This window comes from Syngnathus typhle, linkage group LG21, assembly GCF_033458585.1.
Source record: "Syngnathus typhle isolate RoL2023-S1 ecotype Sweden linkage group LG21, RoL_Styp_1.0, whole genome shotgun sequence".
NCBI classification, from domain to species: domain Eukaryota; kingdom Metazoa; phylum Chordata; class Actinopteri; order Syngnathiformes; family Syngnathidae; genus Syngnathus; species Syngnathus typhle.
In genome coordinates this window covers 5609579-5632470 of record NC_083758.1, presented here as the reverse complement: position 1 = coordinate 5632470, position 22892 = coordinate 5609579, and the positions used below count along the sequence as shown (strand labels likewise).

At 44.9% G+C, this 22892-nt stretch overlaps 1 protein-coding gene across 4 annotated transcripts in view; it reads right to left on the bottom strand.

Moving 5' to 3' along the window:
* chst11 (carbohydrate (chondroitin 4) sulfotransferase 11) overlaps nucleotides 1-22892 on the bottom strand; it is a 29573-nt gene that overhangs the window by 6397 nt on the left and 284 nt on the right. The window contains exons 1-4 of one of the 4 annotated variants that reach the window (XM_061268119.1): nucleotides 22706-22767; nucleotides 22174-22213; nucleotides 21821-21945; nucleotides 2156-2241 (exon numbers count right to left, since the gene is read on the bottom strand). In XM_061268119.1, coding sequence (XP_061124103.1) covers nucleotides 2156-2239 — 84 coding nt within the window. In that variant the 5' untranslated portion in view covers nucleotides 2240-2241; nucleotides 21821-21945; nucleotides 22174-22213; nucleotides 22706-22767. Of the gene's footprint in view, nucleotides 1-2155; nucleotides 2242-18822; nucleotides 19083-21820; nucleotides 21946-22173; nucleotides 22214-22705; nucleotides 22768-22892 lie in introns of those variants that run through there. The other 3 variants (XM_061268120.1, XM_061268118.1, XM_061268117.1) reach the window with 3 other exon arrangements.

Sequence of the window (22892 nt, the reverse complement as noted above, 5' to 3'; positions counted from 1 at the left end):
ATCATTAAGGATGGACAATGTGGACATTTTGGCTTTTTCTTTTCTTCAATTTTCTTCAAGATTTCAATTAAAAATACAACACTTCTAAGCAAAATGGAAGAAGCAATTTCGATGTACAGCTGCAGAAGCCTCGCGTCTCGACAATTGAGCTCATTTCATGTTCGAGAGGGCGGACCAAATGTGGAAACGTGACAAGGTACGTCTCACTCGCTGATGTTACCACACGGACATAGAAAGAAAAAGAAAAAAGATGAAAGTTGCGTGTGAACATCTGTGGACCGCGGCGCAGTTGTGGACGTGGGCGTGGGTACCGGCGCCGTTTGTACGTGCGAGAGAAAATGGAGGATGTAATTACAGCAGGAGTATCAAAGAGCGAGGCTCGCTCGGTTACCTCTCGGGAAGCCAACGGGAGGAATTAAAGACTTCCTTGGCATTCACATTGTAGCTTGAGGATGACCTTTTCATTTGCTGCTATTCATGAGCGTCACATCAATGAACAGAAGGCGTTGAGTCATATTGTAATCCTTATTGTAAATTGGAAATTTACCCATTTCCTTTCCAACCTGGGAGTAATGAGAGGATCCAATGTTCCAACATGGATTAGAGTCTTCTTTTCTTTTTTTTTTTGGTGTAAAATGAAACCGAAGCAGGCTACTAATTCCGACCGGGATGCAGAAACTGATGTCAGAATCTGGCAAATTTGGATCACCGATGTCAAATTAAAGGGGACATTTGTAAGCGGTCCAAGCTCATGGAAAGTCGACTTACTTCTCATACTTTTTACATTTTTTTTTTTTAAATTCTCCGGAATACTGATCGGCGCACACATTTGCACATGATTTTCTCCGACCCACGTTGTCAGCTCTGAATCAACATTTAATTGCGCCCGGCCGGCTCGGTAATAACAGTGTCGGCGGCCGCATGCCTCGGCGGTCTGGCCGCTGATTACTTTTTCTTTCCATTGCCGGCTCACCGGGGAGACATAATATGACGGTTAACATAATATTTGATAACCTTTGTGGCCGCTTTCTTCGAAGCATCTAAACGAATTCTGATTTTAATTACGATTAATGAAACGTTTTGGCCTGAGGGGCCGTTTAGCTTTAGTGCAATGTGTTCAACGCAATCATCATGAAATAACTTTACATTCCGAGATCAGCTGCAGGAAGAGTTTCGTCGTGCTTATAAGAAGGTTAATGAGCTCTCTAATTTTCAACTTTACCGTCAATAACCATGCACATCTTTCCCCTGGCCTCTGATTGACCCCGGGCCCATCTGTTCGCTTTTAAAAATACCCAAAGAAGGTCTCCAACGTTTGCCCGACGCTGTGGTTGTACAACTTTATCCCGCCCTCATAAAATGGGCCTCTACATGAAATCTTTATCTTTCCCTCAACCCTAACCACTCAAGGTGAAACGCTCTCCTTCTGGCATCCTCCGAGTCAAAGTGATTCTCGTACGAGCACAGACAGACCTACCGCTCTCCTGACCTCCAGCGCCTGACTCAAGTTTACTCTGGCTGCGGCCAGCGTGCGCACACACACGAGCGTATCAATGGGACTTCACATGAGCGAGGACGCGTGGAAAAAAAAACAAAAAAAAATCAAGCCGAGACAATGGGAACGAATGAAGACGGGTGTTATGAAGAGTTGCCTTGGAGGCAAAGGACGACGTCACGTGATAATGAAGCGGACGGCGGCGCGCCAAGAAAAAAGGATGCAATCCATCACTGTGATAGCATCACCTTGGGCTGTTTGCCCATCAGACACGACACCAAACAACCGTCAGCGAGATGGCGGAGGCTCCAAAGTCGAACATAATCAGGTCCCTGGCAAAAATTACCCGCAGGAAATAATAAAGCACTTATCTACTCGATGCTTCCAAATGGCATGTTAATGGAAATCAATGACTTCCATTCAGGATTTTTTTTTTTTTTTAAAATACACTGCAAACATATTCAGAAAAGAATTGTAAGCACAAACTGTACAGACGATATTTCATTTCAAAAGGCTCAACTGGAAGCCTCCACCTGCTCTGGCTGGTGCTCAAATCTCCGCCAGATGGCCGAGAACAAACGAGGGCCGTCGAAGGTCACGCTAGGCGGCACGAAACAAACGATGGAAACATGAGGCGAGAGCTGATGCCTTCCTTCCTACCTGGGAGGGGTTGTAGAGCTCCTGAAGGGCGTTGCGGGAGCCTTTCCCGCAGCAGCCTTCCGCCACAAAAGGATTCCGGCGCATGACTGCAAAACACAAGCGAGACACCAAATAAGTTCATTGGACTCAAACAAACCTCTCGGATTACTTTGGGTGGAAATACGCTGATGAAAATAATCCACTAATGAGAATCCCAATCTAATTATTCTTTATTTTTTTTGCAGAGCTCATGTTCATGGATGAGAATATGTCGCTCCCATTGAGACACCTGCATAATAAATGACAGCTGGATGGACTTGCGTTTGGAGGCTTCAACTTGAAACTTTTTCCTTTGCACACGGAAAAGAGCCAAACCCGATTACAGGCTTCAGGTCAACGTTTTCCGGCTCAATCTTTCTGCCGATGGTGCTGTACATTCATCCAACTAACGTCATCCCACTGCTTCAATGTTACTCCAAGTTCACCCTTGTCATAAATGCCGCAAACAAAACGACATCAGGCTCTGAAATGTAACAGATTTGAACGCGCCGGCTAGCGCTAAAAAGCAATTAAAAGAAGGCGAGACCTGATTTCCATTCAAAGGGGCGTCTGCCGCATCGCCCGCTCTCTCGGAATCTATATTTGCTCGCTCGGCGCACCTGCTGGTGCGCTCTGCTGTCAATTTACAAATCTGTTGACTGCAAACATGCAAATCTGCCAGCGCCAGCTCGCCATTGGCGCAGTGAAGGTCTACATTTTGCTTTGACGGCCTGCAATTTTTTTCTCCTGCAGTGATTCGAGCCAAACGTAGAAGAATAGATGATTGCGACTCTGCATGAAACTGTTACTCCATTGGTCCAAACCCCAGGAGGGGACTGAATTGCTTGAAAGAATAACCTCCGAACGCCACGGGGGGGGGGGGGGCTTTTGCACACACTTAACACATGCGCACGTGTCCGCACTAGCATGCTAAATTACCAGTGAAGAGGTGGAATGCTGTATAATGAGTAACAGCAAGCTGGCGGTTAATGATGATGGATGTCAAAAGAAATCAAGATAACACTTGTTTTGCTGAACCCACTCAGTCCGATGTCAGGTTGTTGTTTTTTTCTCCAAAGCACTGTGTGCAGTATTTTAATGTTTTTTGATTTTTGCTATGCTGGCTCGCCATTAAGAGTCATAAATAAACAATTTGAATAATTCCACAAGGCTTAGCACATGGCAATGGCTTTTATGATGCCTTCATGTACACACCCGATATTTGCACATGCACAGAAAAAAAAAAGCGTGCAGATGACTGATCTGCCCTTTTACAGTAGATTGCATTACTACTGATTTGGCATCTATTTTATAAAAATAATAATCTGAAAAAATGGAGGTAACCATGGAAACCGGATCAGTTGCCTCGCCATGATTTAACCTGCACCTTCATTTTTGATAGAAGGAATCCACTGTGGTTGCCTTCAGCCTTGCATTTCATTATTGAACCTAATTTTAAAGATATTCCACACTGCGGCATTCTTCAACAAGCCCTTCCCCCCCTCTTGCCCGTCTGGCATGATGCTGATGGTGAATTTGGCAGCCCACTGCTACACCATGAAACTAATAGACTGGGACCTGCAGAAAAAGAAAAAAAAAATGATGCCAGTTCACATGACTTTCCATCTCCTGCCATCACGCCACTGAAGTTTCTCTACGACATTTCCCCTTTTCAATTTATTAGCGCTTTAAAAAAAAAGCTGGGTGCATTCCAACTCGCCTTCGTCATTCGATGGCAACCTCGGTGCCCTAGTAAAACTTAATGTTGCATCCCACAGCGCGGCTAAAGGGGGCAATGTCGCCGACCAAGGTCAGCGGTGGGCAGACCACGTCACAATAAAACCTTAACTGCGCGTGTGTCTTGCCTTTAAGGCGAAAGGACAAAGTGGCGACGCCCTGTCATAAGAGCCATCCTCAACGCCGTAAATCAAAAAGGCTGTGCTGCGACGTTCATCTTGGAACGGGCCAAGGAAGAACTCTCCAATCATAGGATGGATGGTTAAAAATAGTTTCAATGTCTTTTGTTGTCAGATTTTTAATTTTTGTTGTTTTAATTTTTGGAGCGCTGCGGAAAAGGGAAATATTAATAAAAAAAAAAAATCATGCTCAGTCAGGGCTCGGTAGTCACGCACAACATCTACTGCCATCTATCAGCGGAGCATTATGGGCCTCTGGAGGGAGATTCATTTGAGACTAATCTTACCTACACGGTGAGCCGAGGCGGAGAGCCACTTTGCGCGGCGCATAAAAGTGATGATTAGGACTAAACACTGGCAGCCACTACCACTTGACGCGTGTGTGTGTGTGCTGCCAGACAGGTGATTGGGGGTTGTTGGCACAACTTCATTTAACGCTTGCGTGCAACTGTGTGCGTGTGTAAAAACAATCAAGACTCCAGCAAAGGTTGGCAGCATGAGTCTAATCCCACTTAATGATGATTACGAGCGCGGTGATAATAAGACGACTAATTTTGTCTCGTGTGATCCGATAATGCCACGCTGCTTTTACAAGATCAAATCTGACAAAACGTTGACTCGCGGAATAGAGTCGGAGGAAACGTCAGTCAGTTGCCGGTCGTGACAAAAGGTGTCTGATGCTAATGCGTCTTTTTGTTGCCATGACGACCGAGGCACAGTCTATTCCATGTTGCCAACAATTTTCAGACACCCCCCCCAAACAAAAAATTGCTGGTACATGTGCTCGACTGGATTTACGTGGATGTTTTAGGCCAGTTAAACATATTAGACGTGCCAGTCGAGCTCCTTTTAATGAGCGGCGAGTAGCGAGGCAAGTTTCAGTCGATCCGAAAAAGCCTCTGGCTTTTCATTCATTTAACATGAGAAGGCTTCCATTATTGACGCGCCGCTCCTGAACGCCACTTGCTACTCGCAGTGATAAAAACCGGGCTGGATCCGAAAGGATCATTTATTTAAAGGCGACAAATTACGGGGAAGTTGGCTTTTCAATTGCTCGCGTCTAATTCCGTGGAGTTCAGTGAGTCGCTCACTTGCGTTGGAATTTTGTTTTTGTTATATATTCATTATATGAGGGATGATTTCACTCATTTCAATGAGGCGCACCTGCACCACGACCGGCGAGAAGAAACTGGGCCAAAACCATCGCGACGACTTGAAATGAGTAAGCACCTCCAACATCTGTTCTTTTCATTTTCGCCGCTTTTGAAAAAAAAAACTCTGTCTAGTCTCGAAAATGACATCACCGCCTCGTCTTTTCCCAGGACTCCAAAGATCGTAGCTGCCCACTCACTCACTGCCTGACTCACTGCCAATCGTCAGCCCGACGGAACCGCAGATGTTTGGAAAACTCGGGACACATGCTAGACGCATTGACGAGCGTACAATTACTGTCTTTTCACACTTTTTAGAGAAGTGTGGATTTAGAAACATCATAATGACGTCAGCCGGCTGCTATAATAAAATCGACGGCGATTTTGATGGATTACAGGAAGTGTCGTGTGTTACTTCTACGGGCATAAAAATATCTTTGTGGCAAAATAGAGGAGGGGTCGGAAGGCGGTCAAGCGTGAGTCGAATCAGTCGGAGGGTGCTTAAGCGTGGAAGAGTCCCGGTCACGAGACGGCTGGCTGCTGGGAAGTGGAGCAGACGGTGCAAAAAAAAAAAAAAAAAGAGATGGCGTGATACAAGCGCGGAAGGGGGGCGGGGGGGTCATGACAGGCAAGGATGGCAGTTGCCCCCGTCGAACCCACTCGAGCATTTTCACTCATAAATACACATTCCACGTCTCAGTGCTTTGGCCTCTAAAGGAGCGAGTGAAGAATTAAGAAGATCCCCGTGGCTTGACGAGTCAAGCTGTCGCAGGATTGCGTGGAGAGAAGCGCACTAGCACTTAATGCAACTCAAAGAAAAAATCATTTGAGTTCTCCCTGGTCCTCTGCGTCGACACTCGGGGGTCCTTATGCATAAAACATCTAAAGCGGGATATAAAAAAAAAAAAAAGAAGAGAGATTGTGAGTAATTCATGAGTTCTAAGCCCGGAGATTCTTTTAAGGAAGAGCTTGCGATATTGAGCGGGGATGAGGATATGTGGGGGCTGGCTGTGCTAAAAGGACTCTTTGCTGGGGTGCAAATCAAAAGCGCATTCAGTCGCTTCCAAATATACAAAGAAGTTTGAGTCAACATAGCCCCAAAACACTCCCTTAAATGGAACTCATGGTATTTGAACTACTCGACTTTATAGAAGAGTGATTCAGTAGGACAGTTATTTAGCCATTACAGATGGTGGTGGCTTGATGAATTCTGCCTAGCCTAGCAACAAGTGGGTGGCACAAATGTAAACATAGCGACATGGCCGTGAAAGTGAACCAGAAAAAAACTTTATCGGACTACTTTTTCGGTTTTATTCAGTCGTGAAGTTTTATAACTAATCCGGAGCCTTTGTTGTGTGATTTATAACATTGCCGCTGGTGTTGGATTAAATTAAGAAAAAAAACTGAAAATCCGCTAATCCTGAAAGAGGAGTATATAGATTTCTTGGTGTCGTCTACCTAAGCGGCGGGTGCCCCAATTTGTCTTCCAAGTCGGGGTGGTCCCACCTGATAGCTTTGTTGGAATAAAAACCTCCCAGGCAACCTCTTGGGGGAATCCCCACCACACAAAACGTACAGGGACATTTTGGGAGTTTAAAAAAATATATAAAATAAAGACAATTAATAAATAATATAATAAAATAGAAAATTTAAAATAAAACAATAACAAATAAAAAAATAAAAGAATTTTAATGAGTGTAATTAAATAATTTAACGTCTGGGCAAAGTTTCAGTTTGCTCAGTGACGCCAAAAAAAAGCAATAAAAACAGTTTGAGGCTATGCACATTTTTTGGGTCCTGCACCTAAAACAAAAACGCACCATTCCAATTTGCAGCCTGCCAAAATATGCTGCCCTACACGTGGCAAAAAAAAAACTCCCGATTGTCTCTGTAAATGTAAGCTAGAATTACTCGTGCTTGTATTTATAGAAACGGCAACAGTGTCATTTTGCCTGACAAAGTCATCATCATGTGAATTTATTGTGCTTATCTGGGAATGTTCTAAAGACGCAAAAAGTCAAGGGGAGTCACATGAGAGCGAGCTCGCGCTAACATGAAGCATTTTACGGCGTGCCTGACAAAGTGCGCCTCTGTGCGCCCGACCTTTGGGTCCCGATTGGGCCTTTATTGTCGCTAATTAGACAGTGATTGGAGGATAATTAAAAAAGCACGGTGCTTAATACCCAGACGGGCGGCGGCTCCCGCTCATAATCACGGCTACATTTTCCTCCACAAAGCTTTGTGATCATCCAAATGGTTGTGCAAGAACTTAATGAGACAGGAGCGCTCACCCCCAACAGCAATCCAATCCCTCGTTCACAGCAGCACGGCTTCGGCGGCTACGCTCGTGCAACGCTCTCATCCCGGGAGGGATAAACAAACATATTGCGAGGCTTAATGATGTACTTACGCGAGGAATCGCAATTTTTCTTTCGTTATAAAACGACATTTTCTTTACTTGTGATTTTCTTAATGACTTTTATGAATGTAATATGCACAAAGCCTCAAACAGTGTTTGGGGGGGAAAGTTGCACTAGTCAGCATCTTATTTGAGCAAGTATCATCAAATAGTTTATGCGCAGGAGCTGAGTAAACATGAAGTGGCGCTGGTTTTACGGCGCATCCTGTGGAGATGTGAGTGGTCTCATCTCGGGCTTCCCGTGGTGCTCTGGGGCCTATGGACGGAGTCAAGTCCATGTGCTGTACATGAGAAACAGAGTCAGCACGTTGACATCTCAAACAACACGCCTCACGTGTTTGAGCGTTTGCGTTTCAGCTAGCGTCACCGCCTCGTGGCCGCGCTGTTGACACAACGCCTTCATCTACGTCAGTTGGGCCTACAGTGAGCCTTTCAAGAGGAGCGACTCAGTGACCTAGAGAGAGTCGAGTGGAGTGGAGTGGAAAGCCCGAGTCAGCACAAAAAGGCAGGGTGTAAAATATCTGATGACATCCTGACAAAGCGGGAGAGTGTGTTAGTGTGTGTGCGTGCGTGTGTGAATGAGTCAGAGCCGTACAAGGCTAAAACACAGCGGCAGTATTTCAGACAGTCTCTCACACTTGGCGTGCCACCTGAGAAATGTACCTACACTCTTGTAATTTTTCAAATAAATTGGCAAATATTAATAAAAACCGTTTTCGGGGAACAGAAAAATAATTGGAGTGTTTTTATAATTAGAAAAATATTAGACTGTATATTATAAGAATTCATTTTTTCCTAGTCATGAAATTTAAATCTCGGGTTAATTTGATGAATTATACACAGGAGTGGAAATACTGAATTATTTTTTATTGCGCCCAACAATTGGCTATGTTTAGCCTAAATCTTTGTCCTATAACGATTTCAAAATGCCCCCAAAAACTGCATGAAATATGGCTGTATGCGTGACCAATGATATTTTAAGATACGGGATTTCAAACTGGTCACATGGCAACCCAACATTATATACCGTAAGTTCTCTATTATGAGAGTACGTTATACAGTAGAGTCACACACACTTGTTTGTCTTTAACCAATAGCCCACCATTCCTTTGGGTGTGGCCCGAGCAGCCGTGCTTTTGGAATGAAGGGGAGGAGGAGTTCAGACAAACCCCCGGGGGAGCAGCTGGCCTCTAAATTTAGAGGTGGAGAACAAAAAAAAAAAACTGAAAGGGTTTTGCAATTCCAGAAGCGAAAAACATGGTGGTGAAAGGGAGAAGATTGATTTCGATAAATCACAAAGGCAGAGTCCACAGAGAATATAATAAAGATGGCTAGAGTATTTTTATTTTTTTTACCTAGACAGTTAAGTGTAGGGAGCTTTAAAATACGCCCCTGCGGACCGGCTTTGATTTATTGCGCTCCGGATTTCACCCCTTAAAACAGCCACTTTAGCTACTTTCGCTGAGAAAACAGCAGCGGGCACACCTGTATGTCAATGTTGCTGACATGAGAAGGAACGCCATTGATTAGACAGAAGCTCAGCCGCGAGGAGAAAAAAGGGCGGCTCTTGATTGCGATCGAAAGGGTCAAGAGGACGTCGTTTGATGCGCGAGCTGCAAGGTAAATGGAAAAGGCAACAGCGAGCGGTGGGTCGAACCTACACTTAACGTGGTTTTGCCCACTTTAAAAGGGTCAATTCACACGGATTGTAAAAGTGAAACTCTTTTTTTTTTTTGGTCCTCTCTTTAAAGTTTCTCATTTGAGCCCTACGACATAATGACAAGGCCTTCTTGGTGGCACTTTCGAAAAAAAATGAAAAAAAGTTAAGTTCCACAACCATCAATCCCAAAATATTCCAAACCGCTTTATCCTCAAAATAAGAACGTCGGGGCGTGACAAATATTTGCACTGAATCGTGAGCTCACAATAATAACGCCAGAAGCTTTATCGGCTTGTAAGTGACTGTGTGATCAGAGGCCATTTTGTCGGAATCAAAACATTGGCATCAACAAACCCGAGCTATTGCAAAATGCATGAGCTCCTCCGGCAAGAACAAAGCTCTTATTTTAGCACTGAAGTAAAATCAGCTTTTACATCCCAAATAACCTCCTAAAGACTCAACGGGGAGGCAAGCCAGTTGAAGATGAATCGCGAAAGTCAAGGAGGCAAGTTGGTGGTGGGGGGGGGGATTTAGTCGTAGGTTGGTATAGTTTGACAACTAACCCATGGTAATTAGGGTTAAAAAAAAAGTGATGTCACAAGCTGGATGTACAGTGTAATTATAAAAATCCCTCAAATGCAGGGAGTCAAATGCAATATATGGAATATGGCAATAAGTCACGCGTGGCTACTTTGAATGGTGGCCAATAAGTCTACAATGTACATTTAATGACACACTAAAAATTGGAGCATATAGTTTGGGCTTGTAAAATTAGCACGCGCACTTGTGGAAAGTGGCCGTATATATGTTTGTTAGCTAACAATATGACGCAGGGAGGCGATTCTTTTAATAGGTTGTTTATCGGGCAGAATTGCCTTAAATGCCCGTTGTACGCGCCAATATTCGCACGGGAGGCCAACGAGCGGTTAGCCGTTCACATTTCGGGAAACCGATGATACCGCGAATAGAAGGTGGCCGTTACCTTTTTTAACTTTACATTCCGATTGGCCCTTTCATTACGCTTGGAATGACGCTGCTGTTTTGTAAGCGCGATTGGCGGTTTGCTTTCTTCAGCACGGACCCGAGTTGAGTATGATGCAACAACAGGATAACACGGAAGACAGCGAAAAGAGTCGTTTTGACCCTGAGGTCACTCTGCAACTTGGACGAGTTTGCCGTCGGCCGTTAAAAAAACAAGAAGTTCTCATAATTGAAACTCCTCGCCAAAACTGGATTGCAAAACCAAAGCTGCTGGTTGATGAGCCTTTTCAGCTCTTCTGGTAAATTGTCTCGTTATCTTTTTATAGAGTCATTTTCTTCATATCATAAATTTGCGAGAAGGTAACGCAGGCTCGTCTCTCATTCGAGGTACCTTTAGAGTTGGTTGCTGCTGCTCAACGTTTAAGCGCTGTTAAATTATAGTGCGTCTGTGTTTTTTCCAGCGCTGCAAGTCCTCCTAAAATAGACAGCATTGGAAATTATAGGGCTGGAGAGCCAGCGAGTTAGCGTTTGTGTGCGAGCTTGTAGACATTTAAAAAAAAAAAAAGAAGGGGCGTGCAGGGCTTCTGGAGCAACCCGGTGGCTGCATCTTGTCTTTCAACTTGACCACGAGGACTTGGCAGGAGAACATGTGGAAATCGATCCGAGGCGGCGGACATGTGTCCGAGTCATCACAATTTAGATTGCGAGAGACAAATCAAAGGAATGGACGCGGTTGATTGTGGGGGGGGGGGGGGGGGGGACAGCCGTATAAAAGTGTGAATAAGAGGATCGATGACAGGGCGGCGGAGAGAATTAGAAGTTCCATCCATCCACTTTTCCCTTCCAAGACCTTTTTTTAGCACACTACCAGTCGCTGTTGTACGCTTTTGGGTGGCGCTCAACTGCTTCTGTTTGACCAACCGCACGATGGCAAAGGCAACGGAACAACCAGCGCTACTTTCTATAAATGTGTCACGCAACAATGACAAGCGACGGAACACAGACGAAAGACGTGTAACGAGCCCCCCCCCCCAACCCCCGGGCAGGTAATCATCAGTGGCAATTGAAGGCCTATAAAGACAAAAGTGGGTCATCAGCCGCTTCAAACTGACTTCACGGGGTTGTCGCTCGCGCTGAGGCTACGCTCCATTTCTCTCGCATTACAAGTCACGCGCCTTTTTCAGCATTCCGAATGCGGAAGGAATTGAGCGCAAACTGGATTCTGACCGCACTGGGGGACTGCGGGATTTAGACCAGCTACAATTCAGCACCGGAACTATTCAAATTTTCGAACCCATTCTTGCAAAACCCCAAAAACGGATTCCCCGCTGGCAAATTCCAATCCCAAGACCGGATTCACACCTCCGCAATGTTCCCAACTGGGCCACACCCCAGCCAGCCAGGACGTCTGTTCTCATTGTGGTCCTCACTCCCATCGCCATGGCAACCCCATCCCGCTGGGCAAAATGAGCTGATAACAGCACGAGGAAAAGGAGGAGGTGGAATGTGTTGAAACTTTGAGCATTTAACCCCCCCCCCGCCATTCTCTCTCTGTTTTCCAGACTTCCATAATTCCTCCAAGCTTAACACTAATAAATATTTCCCGAGACAGGTAGACATCCAGCGTGTATAAGCACACAAAGAGAAGACAAATGGGCCTTCTCCAACCACGAATGACGGATGACGCCCTCTTAGGGCCTGCCTGGCCAAGACGCCAGAGCGAAGAAATGAGTGATGACAGGAAAGATCTAATATCCGCTTCAAGACATCGGCACATGACAAACACGCGCTATAGACATCACATGGACAGCCAGCCCGAGAAGGCTTTATCTGCACAGCACAGTGGGAGGTGGGAGGACGAGAAGCCGCTGGCAGTTGTTTCCGTCATATTCATCTGTCTATGGTCAAAAGAGGAAAGGCGCCGTAGACTGGAGAACAATGTCCTCTTCATGGCACTTAAGCAAGGAACACCTTAAGCGCTTGCTGGCAGGAGCGGGCGACATTAATCGTCTCAAACAGACTCGACTGACAACGGTTGAATTATTGAAGGAAATCCTGCGATATCTTACATTTGTGATGTGTGGAAACATGGTAGAAGGTCATGCAGTCATCAAGTGACAGGACAGATCGACCCTTTCCATCCCATTAATGTTTTGTTTTTTTTGGTAATTGTTTTCTGATATAGTCCATCAATTGGTTTAAGACTATTTTTAGTTTGAGACCTATTGACTTTTGAATTGCTTCTTCACAAACTCTTGGGTAAAAAAATAAAATAAAAATCTAAACAAAAAAGTTAATATATCGGTATTTTTTTTTAATAATCGGCAAATTCTACGCTCTCATTTGTTGACACTCGCATCATGTGAGAGGGCGGCCATGTAAAGTGAACAAATATGACACTTGCACCTTGCATTCATGCCATTGTGTTTAACAACAAAGTCCCTTTTTATCTGAATAATCGGATAATCGGTGCACTCGGCGCCCAGACAAAACATAATGATTCGGTTGGCCAATTTGTCAAATTGGTCTATTTCTACCCGAGTTGTCACGGTAACAAAAATCCTACTCGGCATTTACGTGATGCTGAAGGCAGCTCCTCAAAAGTGATTTCAACCAGACATAGAAAAAATCAGAGTCAAGGTTGATTTGACATAAATAGGTGCCCTTGATTGGGGCGTTATAGTACAGCACTGTGTTGGTGTGTACCCACTACTTGCTGAGTCAGTCAAAAGAGTTTGCCTGCTCGTCTCTTGCCAACACGTCCGCTCTGACCCCGTTTGGAGGACGTCGACGCGTCCACCCGGGCTCGACTCCGGCGCCGAATCTGCGGCGAGGAAGATTGCGGCACTTGTCGATCCACCCGCCAAACCAGACAACCACGCTGGAAACGTGCTCGGAAAGCAGAAACCGCCGGACAGATGGACAAAATAGGAAACGTATAGGAAAAGAGGAAGGGGGAAGAATTAGAGCGATATTTCGAGTTGAGGACATTTAATCCGGGAGTGCTAACCAAGAAAGAATTTTCCAACCGTTTTAAATGCCGCAATAAAATGTAAGTTGTCACATTATGAGATCCTTTAAACGGGAAATATCACATTACCGCCATTAGCTTGCGAAGTATGCAGCCAGGTCTGACTACAAATCTGCTTGGATTATTAAACCAAAACGAGAGGCTAGTTTATGTTCACTGAAAATACTTTTGCCAAGCACATGCCAAAGCAACAGGGGGTGCTATAACTGCTGAGTGAGCTGCAGTGATATTAGCGGTTTCTCAGAATACATGCCTGTGAGTGCTATTGTGTCTGTCTACATGTGCTGCGGCACCTTTTGTGTTCAAATAGCCAGAAACGTCCAAATTCCTGTCCTGGAAAATGTCTACATTTGGAAAGGCGAAGGAAAAAGGTGGAGTGGAAAGTCAGAAGCAGCTCCACTGCTACGCCGCCCAGTAGCTAGCTACTGTAGTCTGAATGCTCCTCCGGCAGACGTTTAATGAGATGTGCCCTGGCGCTCGTCCTCTTAATTAAAGCCATGATTCACTTCTCCTCCAGCACGCCGTCTACATCTGGCGACCGAGGACACGCGCTGTCAACACACAACACTTGCGCTTCGGAAAGCGTGGAAGCGCCAAGGCCGAACGCTAATCTGTAGTAGTGCGCTGGGGCGACCTAGCGTTCCCATCTCAGGAGGCCGATTTAAAATTTATCAGTAAACCTAGACGGAGTCCCGAACTCTATGACCTCGGTAGAGGTTCCAGCGCTCTCCTCGGAAGACATACTGAGCCGTTGTACACACACAAACTCTCCATCCTGCCCACCCACTCCTCCAGAGGTAAACACTAAGATGGAGCAACCGAGCCGTTCGTCAGCGGCTAAAAATAGTCGGCGCCCTCCTGCCTGGCTCTTATTAATGCCCTAATGTGGCTAATGGTCGACACTCGCACCCCTTTACTTACTTCTCGGGGGCGAAGACCTGACAAGGGAATCGCTATTTATCGACAGGCGTTGAGTGATTACGCTCTCATCTCCAGCCCCTCCCACTGCCGAGATTGCGCATTTAGTGACCCCATGGGACCTTTGCCCCTCTACAATTGTGCTTTTGCTGACTGAAGGGGAGGAAATTTGGCTCAATTATTGGGTGTGTGGGGGGGTAACCCGGTTTAACCTTCAAATCCAGCAGCCTATTTTCTACCGTAGCGTTTCTGAATGATTTATTTTGACAAGGGCGATCGTGGACCTGTTGACACACGTGATGATAGCTAAGTGGGGAATCGATTTGTTTACTCAATGTAGTTTATAAATCTTCACATGAGCCAAATCACAAGGCAGTGGTTCATCATGATCTTGTCAAGCTGAGTCAACGTTAACAATCTAGTCCTTCCTGCAATATGCTCAAAATAAGCCCTGCTATAAATATGTTCCAAGTTGAAGGACATAATTAATTGTTAAGAGTTTGATGGAAAACATTGAAGCAGCAGTCGCAAATCTCTGTAGCAGGGAGGAAATATTTACAACCTCATTTAACAACTGTCTTTTATTATCAGGCTTAATGACTTAATGTGTAGCGGGAGCTCATTAGTTTTCGCGACTCACAATCGCCTGGCTTGAAAAAAACATTAGGAGGTCTGCGAGTTCCCCTTGCGCGGATTCGAGGAGCGATTTCCAGCATTTTAGCCCGGCGTGCCGAGAAAAGACGCACAAATGCGTCATTTATCAAACTTCAAGGCAAGACGGTCACAGGCAGGTGCGAGCAGAGAGAGCAAGGTAAGCGCAAATGCGGACCACGGGGACTTAACAACCGCCTGTGAGAAAAGCTAGCCGGACAAAATGAAGCAGGAAAATAGTTTGGACTCAAATCACAACAGTTAGAACTAGCCATTCTCGATTTTTTATTTATTTTCTATTCATATTTTATGACCGGAGAACAAGATGTGGTTGGGCCTAGCCACTGTTTTAGTGTGCATTCAACAACTTAATGTGTATGCAAACAATTTACAGTATCTCGTTTATGATAGGTTAAGGTGACATTTCGCAAATCCCAATCACTGGTGTGTAATTTTCATAGCGGTAACTTACGAGCTAATTTAATAACACGAGACCAAATTTATGAGCGTGCCTAACATGTGCTTGCTGGATCTTTGATAATCTGCATGGCTTAGTCATGAAAGGAGATGCTGGAAAACTTTGGGGTTCATCCCTCTCCTTTAGCCTCCTCCCCCACTATGCTGCGACGTTAGATGTGGGATTTAGCGGCGCAGCTGGGCAGGAAAAACAGACGAACACACAAAGTCCGGATCGAGACTCTGGCACGACCTTCGTGGAAGAGACCAAGAATAGCCGAGCTTCTTCCTGATTGTAAAAACCACAAGGGGGCAGCTGATGCTAGTTTTAGCGAGCACCTGTACCGCTACCTGTGCTTAGGTTTGTCGTTGGAGACCCGGGCTGACCCTCCCTTGTCAACTACAGCTGGCCATGCGGCGACGGGGCAACGGGGGTGAGGAATTTTGAGTTTCCCGTCGAAATTCCACAGGCGGAGCCTTTCATTCTTTCCCAAGACGTGCTCATTCTTTGCTTTCAACCATCGCAGCTTTGTCACCGAAACCTCTGAGGGATGTTAAACGCCAGCGGGCATGTGGCGTGGCTGCGGACACCGGAGCAGATCTGCAGCCTCAGCACGCGCAAACACACACAGACTTCTGACTATCCCAGAAGCAGTTCACGGGGAAACCAAACAAGCGGCGCTCACAGCACATTTCCTTATCAACCCCAAAAAGGGAGAAAGTCCTTAGACTTCTGTCGGGGTCACTATGATTGCCATTCAAGTCAATTCCCAGAGACAAGTTGCAGGTCCGCACTCAAACCAAAACAAAGCAGCCCTTCTTTGGAGACAGAACAGGACGACCTCGACTCGCCACTCAATAAGCTTTTATCCCAACCCCGGCCTATTTGCATCAACGGCGAAATTACGATCTCGTTCCCGCTTTCGATATTTGCGATCGCTGTGCCCGCTACCTGAGACGCACGACTCATTCGCCGCCAGGCATATTTAATGAATGTTTCGTATTCCACCGAGATCAGATAAAACGCGAGCATGGAAATGATACTCTCGTAGTCCTAACGGATCCTTAATGCCTGCCGAATAATTTGACTTTGTCACTACAGAAGCCCCCAGAATGTAAAATATTTCATGTGTCCAACTGGTTTGGACAACATAGGATTAGGTCGGCTTAAAAAGACGTTCTAATTACCACAACCACATGATGACAACTTTAAAAATACTGTGTACGAGTGAAGGAAGTGCTGGTAACAAATCCGACTCGAACAAATCCAACTAAGCCATCAGCAGTAGAATCAAAGTGGCATTACTGAGCGAGGACAACAGCGGTGTGCGATGCCGCTGTCTTCTTTTGTCGCTTCCAACAAGAGGTCGCAACCCCCAGCGCTGGTAGAGAGGCGAGAGTTTACACTGGGAGGCCAGACGGCATTTGCTCTTAAACATGCCTCAACCATGGCGACGCTGGCCCGGGATCGTTATCTGACAAACAACAATGGTGCGTGGGTGCCAAGTATGCCTTGTGCTGCGGCGACATTGGGAAAGAATGTAAACACTCCGTACAAATCACTGGAAAGGGAACAGCCAACACAAATGTACAAACCCGACACTCTTGTTATCAGACATGAATACAAATACAGGATTGAAACTGACAGGGGATGTAATGGAAATGACTTTTTAATCTCGAAAAGGTCTGACAAGTCTCTAGAAGTCACAAACGACACCGTAAATAGCGGGTGTCCTAGTAACAAAAGTTTTTCATCTTTAGTTTATCTTAAGGGAAGAATGTCTGCGAGGTTTCAGAAAAGACACTTGCGGGAACCGTTTTGAATTGTAAATGGAGAAATCCACGTCTTCTTTAAATATCAAACTTCTTTCCATCCTCTGGTCGAAGCATCCTGAAGCCTGTCGTTAAAATGGAACTCGGTGACCTCGACGCACATGAGTAGAGCATGATGCAAGGCCCGCGGAGAACCTGAGATCCTAGCGCAATCGTTCCAATCTGATCGACGACTCCGCTGATGCACTGCACTGCACTGACAAGCGAGCAATTTCTTTTGGCAAACGTAGCGCGCATGAGCAAAATTCAATCAGATTGATATAGCGCCAATGCATAACAAGCGCTACCTCAAGGCACTTTTGATATGGATCAGATCCAACACCACGCTGCTCGCATATTAAACAGAACCGCCGGCACAGCACATGAGCGAGCGCTTCGGGAAAGAGGAAAACTCCCTTCTATGGAAGAAAATGAGAAGCGAGAGTCAGTGTGACTCGACCATGTGACTGAATTTCCTTGAATGACCACAGGGTAAATTACCCAATCAAACAACTTCATTGATTCCACAATAGGAGGACTGGTTTGAACTGCTTTTGGATGACAGACACAGGCGACAATTCCCAACAGAGTCTCAATGCTAAAATAGTTATTATGAAAAAACTGCTGTCTATCCATTTCCAGACTGCTTGTCCTCATTTTGGGTCTTGGGTAACTGGAGCTTCTCACAGCTAGACAAAAGGTGTGGTACGCCTAAGTTGAGGGGTACTCGAGTGGGCTCAAAAATATGTCCGGTAATGCTCCAGGTCCTCCACAATCCTAATGAGGAAAGGTAATACAGAAAATGGATGGGAGAAAAATGTAGGCCTTGATTACATGAAGTTTCTAAAATGAACGTAAAAGAGATAGTATTACATGTAATAAAAGCCAAACTACATAACTTTTAATGCTAAAACACAGGCTAGCAAAACTATCACCTGTGTAGTGGTACTGTAGTAACATGAAAACAGACCATATAGTATACTCATAGGCATATATTCTTTATCCTCTGTGTAAAACGACCAATTTGAATGCAGTTCAGTTGTGACGTTGTGTTTCGTGTTACCCCATAAATTCTAATCCAATTTACATTTTAGTTCTTAATTGCGCTATCCCCTGGTGGCCAAAGTGTGCATACTAGAACTAAAACCGTGAAATCACGATGCAAAAAAGTGTTGACTTAAACTCGCAAGTCAAAGCGCTATTGCAGCCACAAGCTCAATTGACACAGCATCTGCCTTTGTTCCGCGTGGATGTGATTCACGGTGCGTTCACGGACATGGACAACGCATGCTTTCCAGTTTGGACCCCCCCACCACCACTGACCGCCTCTGTCAAACCGAGCGCCACTGGAGGGGGTCGGTACTCTGGTGTGCGCCCTTTTACGCATCTCCTTAAGGAATTGGGGGATACGGCTCGTTCTCGTTTCTTTCACGCACAATGCCACCGCTCCTACCGGCGAGCGCACGCCGGCATATCCTCAAACAAAAATGGATCAATGCGGAGACCGATCGATTCCAACACAGCGCTCCAGGAGAGAGGCGCTTGCTTTGGCGTCAAGTCATATCGATCGTGCGGCTGGTGCAAACAAATTGATGGGGTGGCAAAACACACGCGCGCCCGCGCGCATGAGGAAGAAGAGACAAGGGGCTCCTACCTGGTTGGAACATACTTTGGAAATAAAAGATGACCAGAATAAAGGATCCCAAACAAGTGGCCAGTACCATCCGGCATATCCTGCTCATCCTCATGAGTTCGCTTAAAGTCTGTTTCATGGCCGAGGAAGGCGAGAATAAAGAGACGGGGCTGAAGGTTCCGCTCGCTCGAACCTTCTTAGTGTGCCTCCGGTGGTACTGATGAGGAGTCAGGAGGACCGTCCGCCGGTCATTGAGCTCAACGCATCCTACACGGAGTGTACCATTGCTGGGCGGCGTGCGGGGGGGAGGAGGAGCCGCTTGGCGGAAATGGGCTGCCGGTTTTGGGGAGATGAGCGCGTCCAGATGTGCGCGTCTTTCTTTCACGACTTAAGAGTTTGGACCGTTTAGGTCCATATTTAATGTAAGAGCGTTCCATTTTGGGGACGGAGATATTTTTAGATTGGCTCCCCTAAATTGCCTTTCTAAATGGAAGAGAGCCGTAATTGATATCATTACCTGTCCTGCAACTAAATAGAGTCACCAAAGTTGAATCACAATATATCCAAGTGGTTCAAAGTTGTCATAGTTTTATAGCGAAAACTTGCACATTCTGGAAGGTTTGTAATTGCGTCTATAAAAGAAGTCCGCTGGAAAGCATTTTTCCCTTATAAAGATAAGATTCACCAAATGAAGCTCCTCCCCTCACTTCAACATAGCACAGTGGCAAACCCAAAATAGCAAAAAAAAATTATATGTTCCTAAAAAAGTACACTTGATCACAAAAGATAAGACTCAGGTCTCTCATTAAGATGCAGTACATAACTCCGACACTCCAAGCTGCAAAAACAATAATCAAGTTTTTTTAATCAGACGCTAACACAATGCAAGAAGCCATGCTGAGACAGTTATTTCAATTCAGGCCACGATTTTTTTTTTTTATACCATCTGGCATTGCCACTTATTGTGGTAGTATAAGCACTAGTGACAGAAATAGCAAGAGGCAGCAGACAATGACAACCCACACACAATTTTCTCCATTTTCCCCTTCTACTACGTCGTCCAAACCCCTTCTGCTTCAACTCGATTTCCACTGGCACACACAGCTACAGTGCCACCCAGCGGTGACAAAGTTCCCAAGGCAGTGATGAATAGTATCTCTATGCAACATCTTTTAAGTACAGTGGCGTGTCTATGTTGTAATCACATTATCCTTCCCATGCAAAAAGCAGGAAATGCGGTGCAATCACTTATGTACACAGGCCAACGTCGTCATGGGAAATACCGCAGGTTGTCCCGCAGATGACATTGATAAACACTGCAGCAAAGACTCAAGACAGACGGACGGGGGGGAAGTTCAGTGTCACTCTGGCGGAATTAAAACGAAGGCCTTGTGCGTGTGGCCCGCCAATGTACACGTGGGAGCGTGGCTGAGGTGGCGACGGGAAAACGTTCACGGTCACTCCTTTAAGAAACATACACGCTTGAGGGGGGGGAACGGACGCAAGTGGAAAAGCAAACAGCACCTAAGGAATGCTGGCCTAAGGGCTTGGTTAAGAACAGACGGCGGACTATTAGAGGAAGAGCATGTACGGATATCGAGTCTCGTTTAGTTCATTGCATTAAATTGAGTCCATAAACCCCCCGGGGGCTTGTGGTGTGCTGAAAACGACCATGTAGCCTTTTAAATGTCTATTTGAAGTGTTTCATTTTTTTTCCCAGCTTGCTCACTTAATTGCTAACAAATGGAAACAATGAGCAAGTATCTACAATAAATACTCTGTGAATGGACGAAATTACGAGACTATCTAGAGGGCTCTACTGCATTTGCATTTTAATTTATGGATTTACCAATTAATCCAGTTAGCTAACCAACAAAAGGATGGAGACGTTCTCCTTGGTGAAGGTTAAGAAAAAAAAAAAAAACACGATGGATATTAGCACTGGCAGCTCAGTGGGTGTTTGTCACGTGAAGACACTAGTAGACGGTCAAGGTCATCAGTTAGCAGCACGAGTCACGGCAGCCATTACCGGTTACCACGGCAACCGTGATTGATGGGGCCAACCTCAGCACTTTCCTATACAGCTTGTTCACCTTGGGTCAATGGGGGTGCGCGCAAGGGGAGCAAAAAGTCTTGGCCTGCATTAAAACCGTCCGAATTGAAGTTGCCTTTGATACCGTTTGGAGTCACTCGATAAAAGATTCGGCGACCTTTGTTTGACCTCTCGCTGAATGCCTTATTAATTACATTTCCCAACGAGGCCTTAACCCTTCAATGTAACATGGAATTAGCCGCCACACAGGTTCTTTTGAATAACTTTTTTTTTTTTTAAATAAATCTTGAATAATTCAGCACCCAGACTGGGAAACTCATTTGAATCCCCCGCCCTGACATTGACCTCCAAGTTAGCCACGCTTCCTCAAGGACTGACAACCCGAAGGACCTCAGACAGAGCGCGATATGAATACGGGAGCAATCTTTAGTTGCAAGGACGGAGGATTTATGACCCCCATGACACTAAGGGTAGTAATTACTGTAATGACAATCATTATGCACATATGGCCATAATACATTAAATTCTCTAATTATGTTGCTTGACAAGTATTCAAATAGAATATATGCACAAAAATAACAAGAATACAGTACATGAAATTAAAACTAAATGAGTGAGTGTGTGCATAGTATGTAACATTATTAAAGGAAACACATTATCACAATTTGAATAATACTGTAATGGCTTTTTACACACATTTTTCTTGCTCCAGAAGAAATCCTACATTTCAGTTCATATTTTTTTCTCTACACTTCTCTATTTTATGTTACCTTGGTGTCACAATTCAATTTACGATTAAATAAAGGCATCACACCAAAAGAGAGCGTAATGGCGAAAGCGCTAATGTATCCTGAAAGTGTGAAACGTGCCTCCGCATGGGTTGCTCTCACGAGTCGCGGTGGTTTTCCAATTAACTCAATAGTATAGTTTGTTTCTACAGCACAGTAATAGTCAGAAGTGACTTACCTCGACCATTATGTGTGGGGGAAATGCTGATGGGGATTTGGAGTCCACATATTGTCCATCCAGGTTACCAGTCAATAAATTCAGGTTGTACAAAGTTGCAAGGTGGTTCAGGGGACACGTCGTCGCTGTCAAGCAAGATGGAAAAGTCAATTTGGCCTACACTGGAAAGGCCAAGGTGTTGTTGCGCCATGATGGAGCTGTATGTTAAGATTTACGACACAGGTGGTGGAATCGGTTATCTGCTCTGTTAGTCCCCACATCTCAGGGTCAGGTGAAGCAACACTAGAGTATAAATCCAGGAAATATAATTTATCTAGGCTAATCTCACTCAAAATTTCCGACATGATACTTACTTGGGTGTTTTCCCCCTTCTTCTTTTATATGCCACATGTCCTGTGGGATGAAAAAAAAAAACATTATTGATTGCAAAAAGAATAAAATGAACGTATATTTATTGTAAATATACATTTGTATTCGATAGCGTGTTTAGGATTTGAAAATTACACTTAGCCCACTCGGCTGACGTAAAAATTGCGTTTGACTACTTTTTAAAGGCATTGATTTTACAACCCTGAGACGTTTAAATGCTTTGGTATGGTGCCGTCTTGTGGTAAAAGAGTAAAGTGCAGACGCGTTGAACGCGAAAACAAAACTGTTGCTGCTTAAGAACAATAACGACGATAGATATCAAATTATTAAAATTCGACGCCATTTTCCTTCTTTTTTTAAAAAAAAAAATTTGATGCCTGTTGGTTACCACGTACACACGTTCAGATATTCATTAAGAGTTGGCGTTTTGAAACTTCTCCCTGAGTTTTTTTAAGAGTCGGAATCAAGGATAGGCAGACAAATATAAATTACACAAGGTAAAAGGACATAAAATACCTCAGAGGAGAGAATTTGTTCATGGGGACGATAAACCGCCTGGTACTGTTCAAACAGCTATAGTGGGAGGGTGAAAACACCTGTGGGGAGGTGCGTTCGAACACTCAACGTGTATCATGTAGAATTTAAAATAAACGCACTGCTAAAATCAAAAAGCAATATAAAGACTATAAATTCCTAATTATTG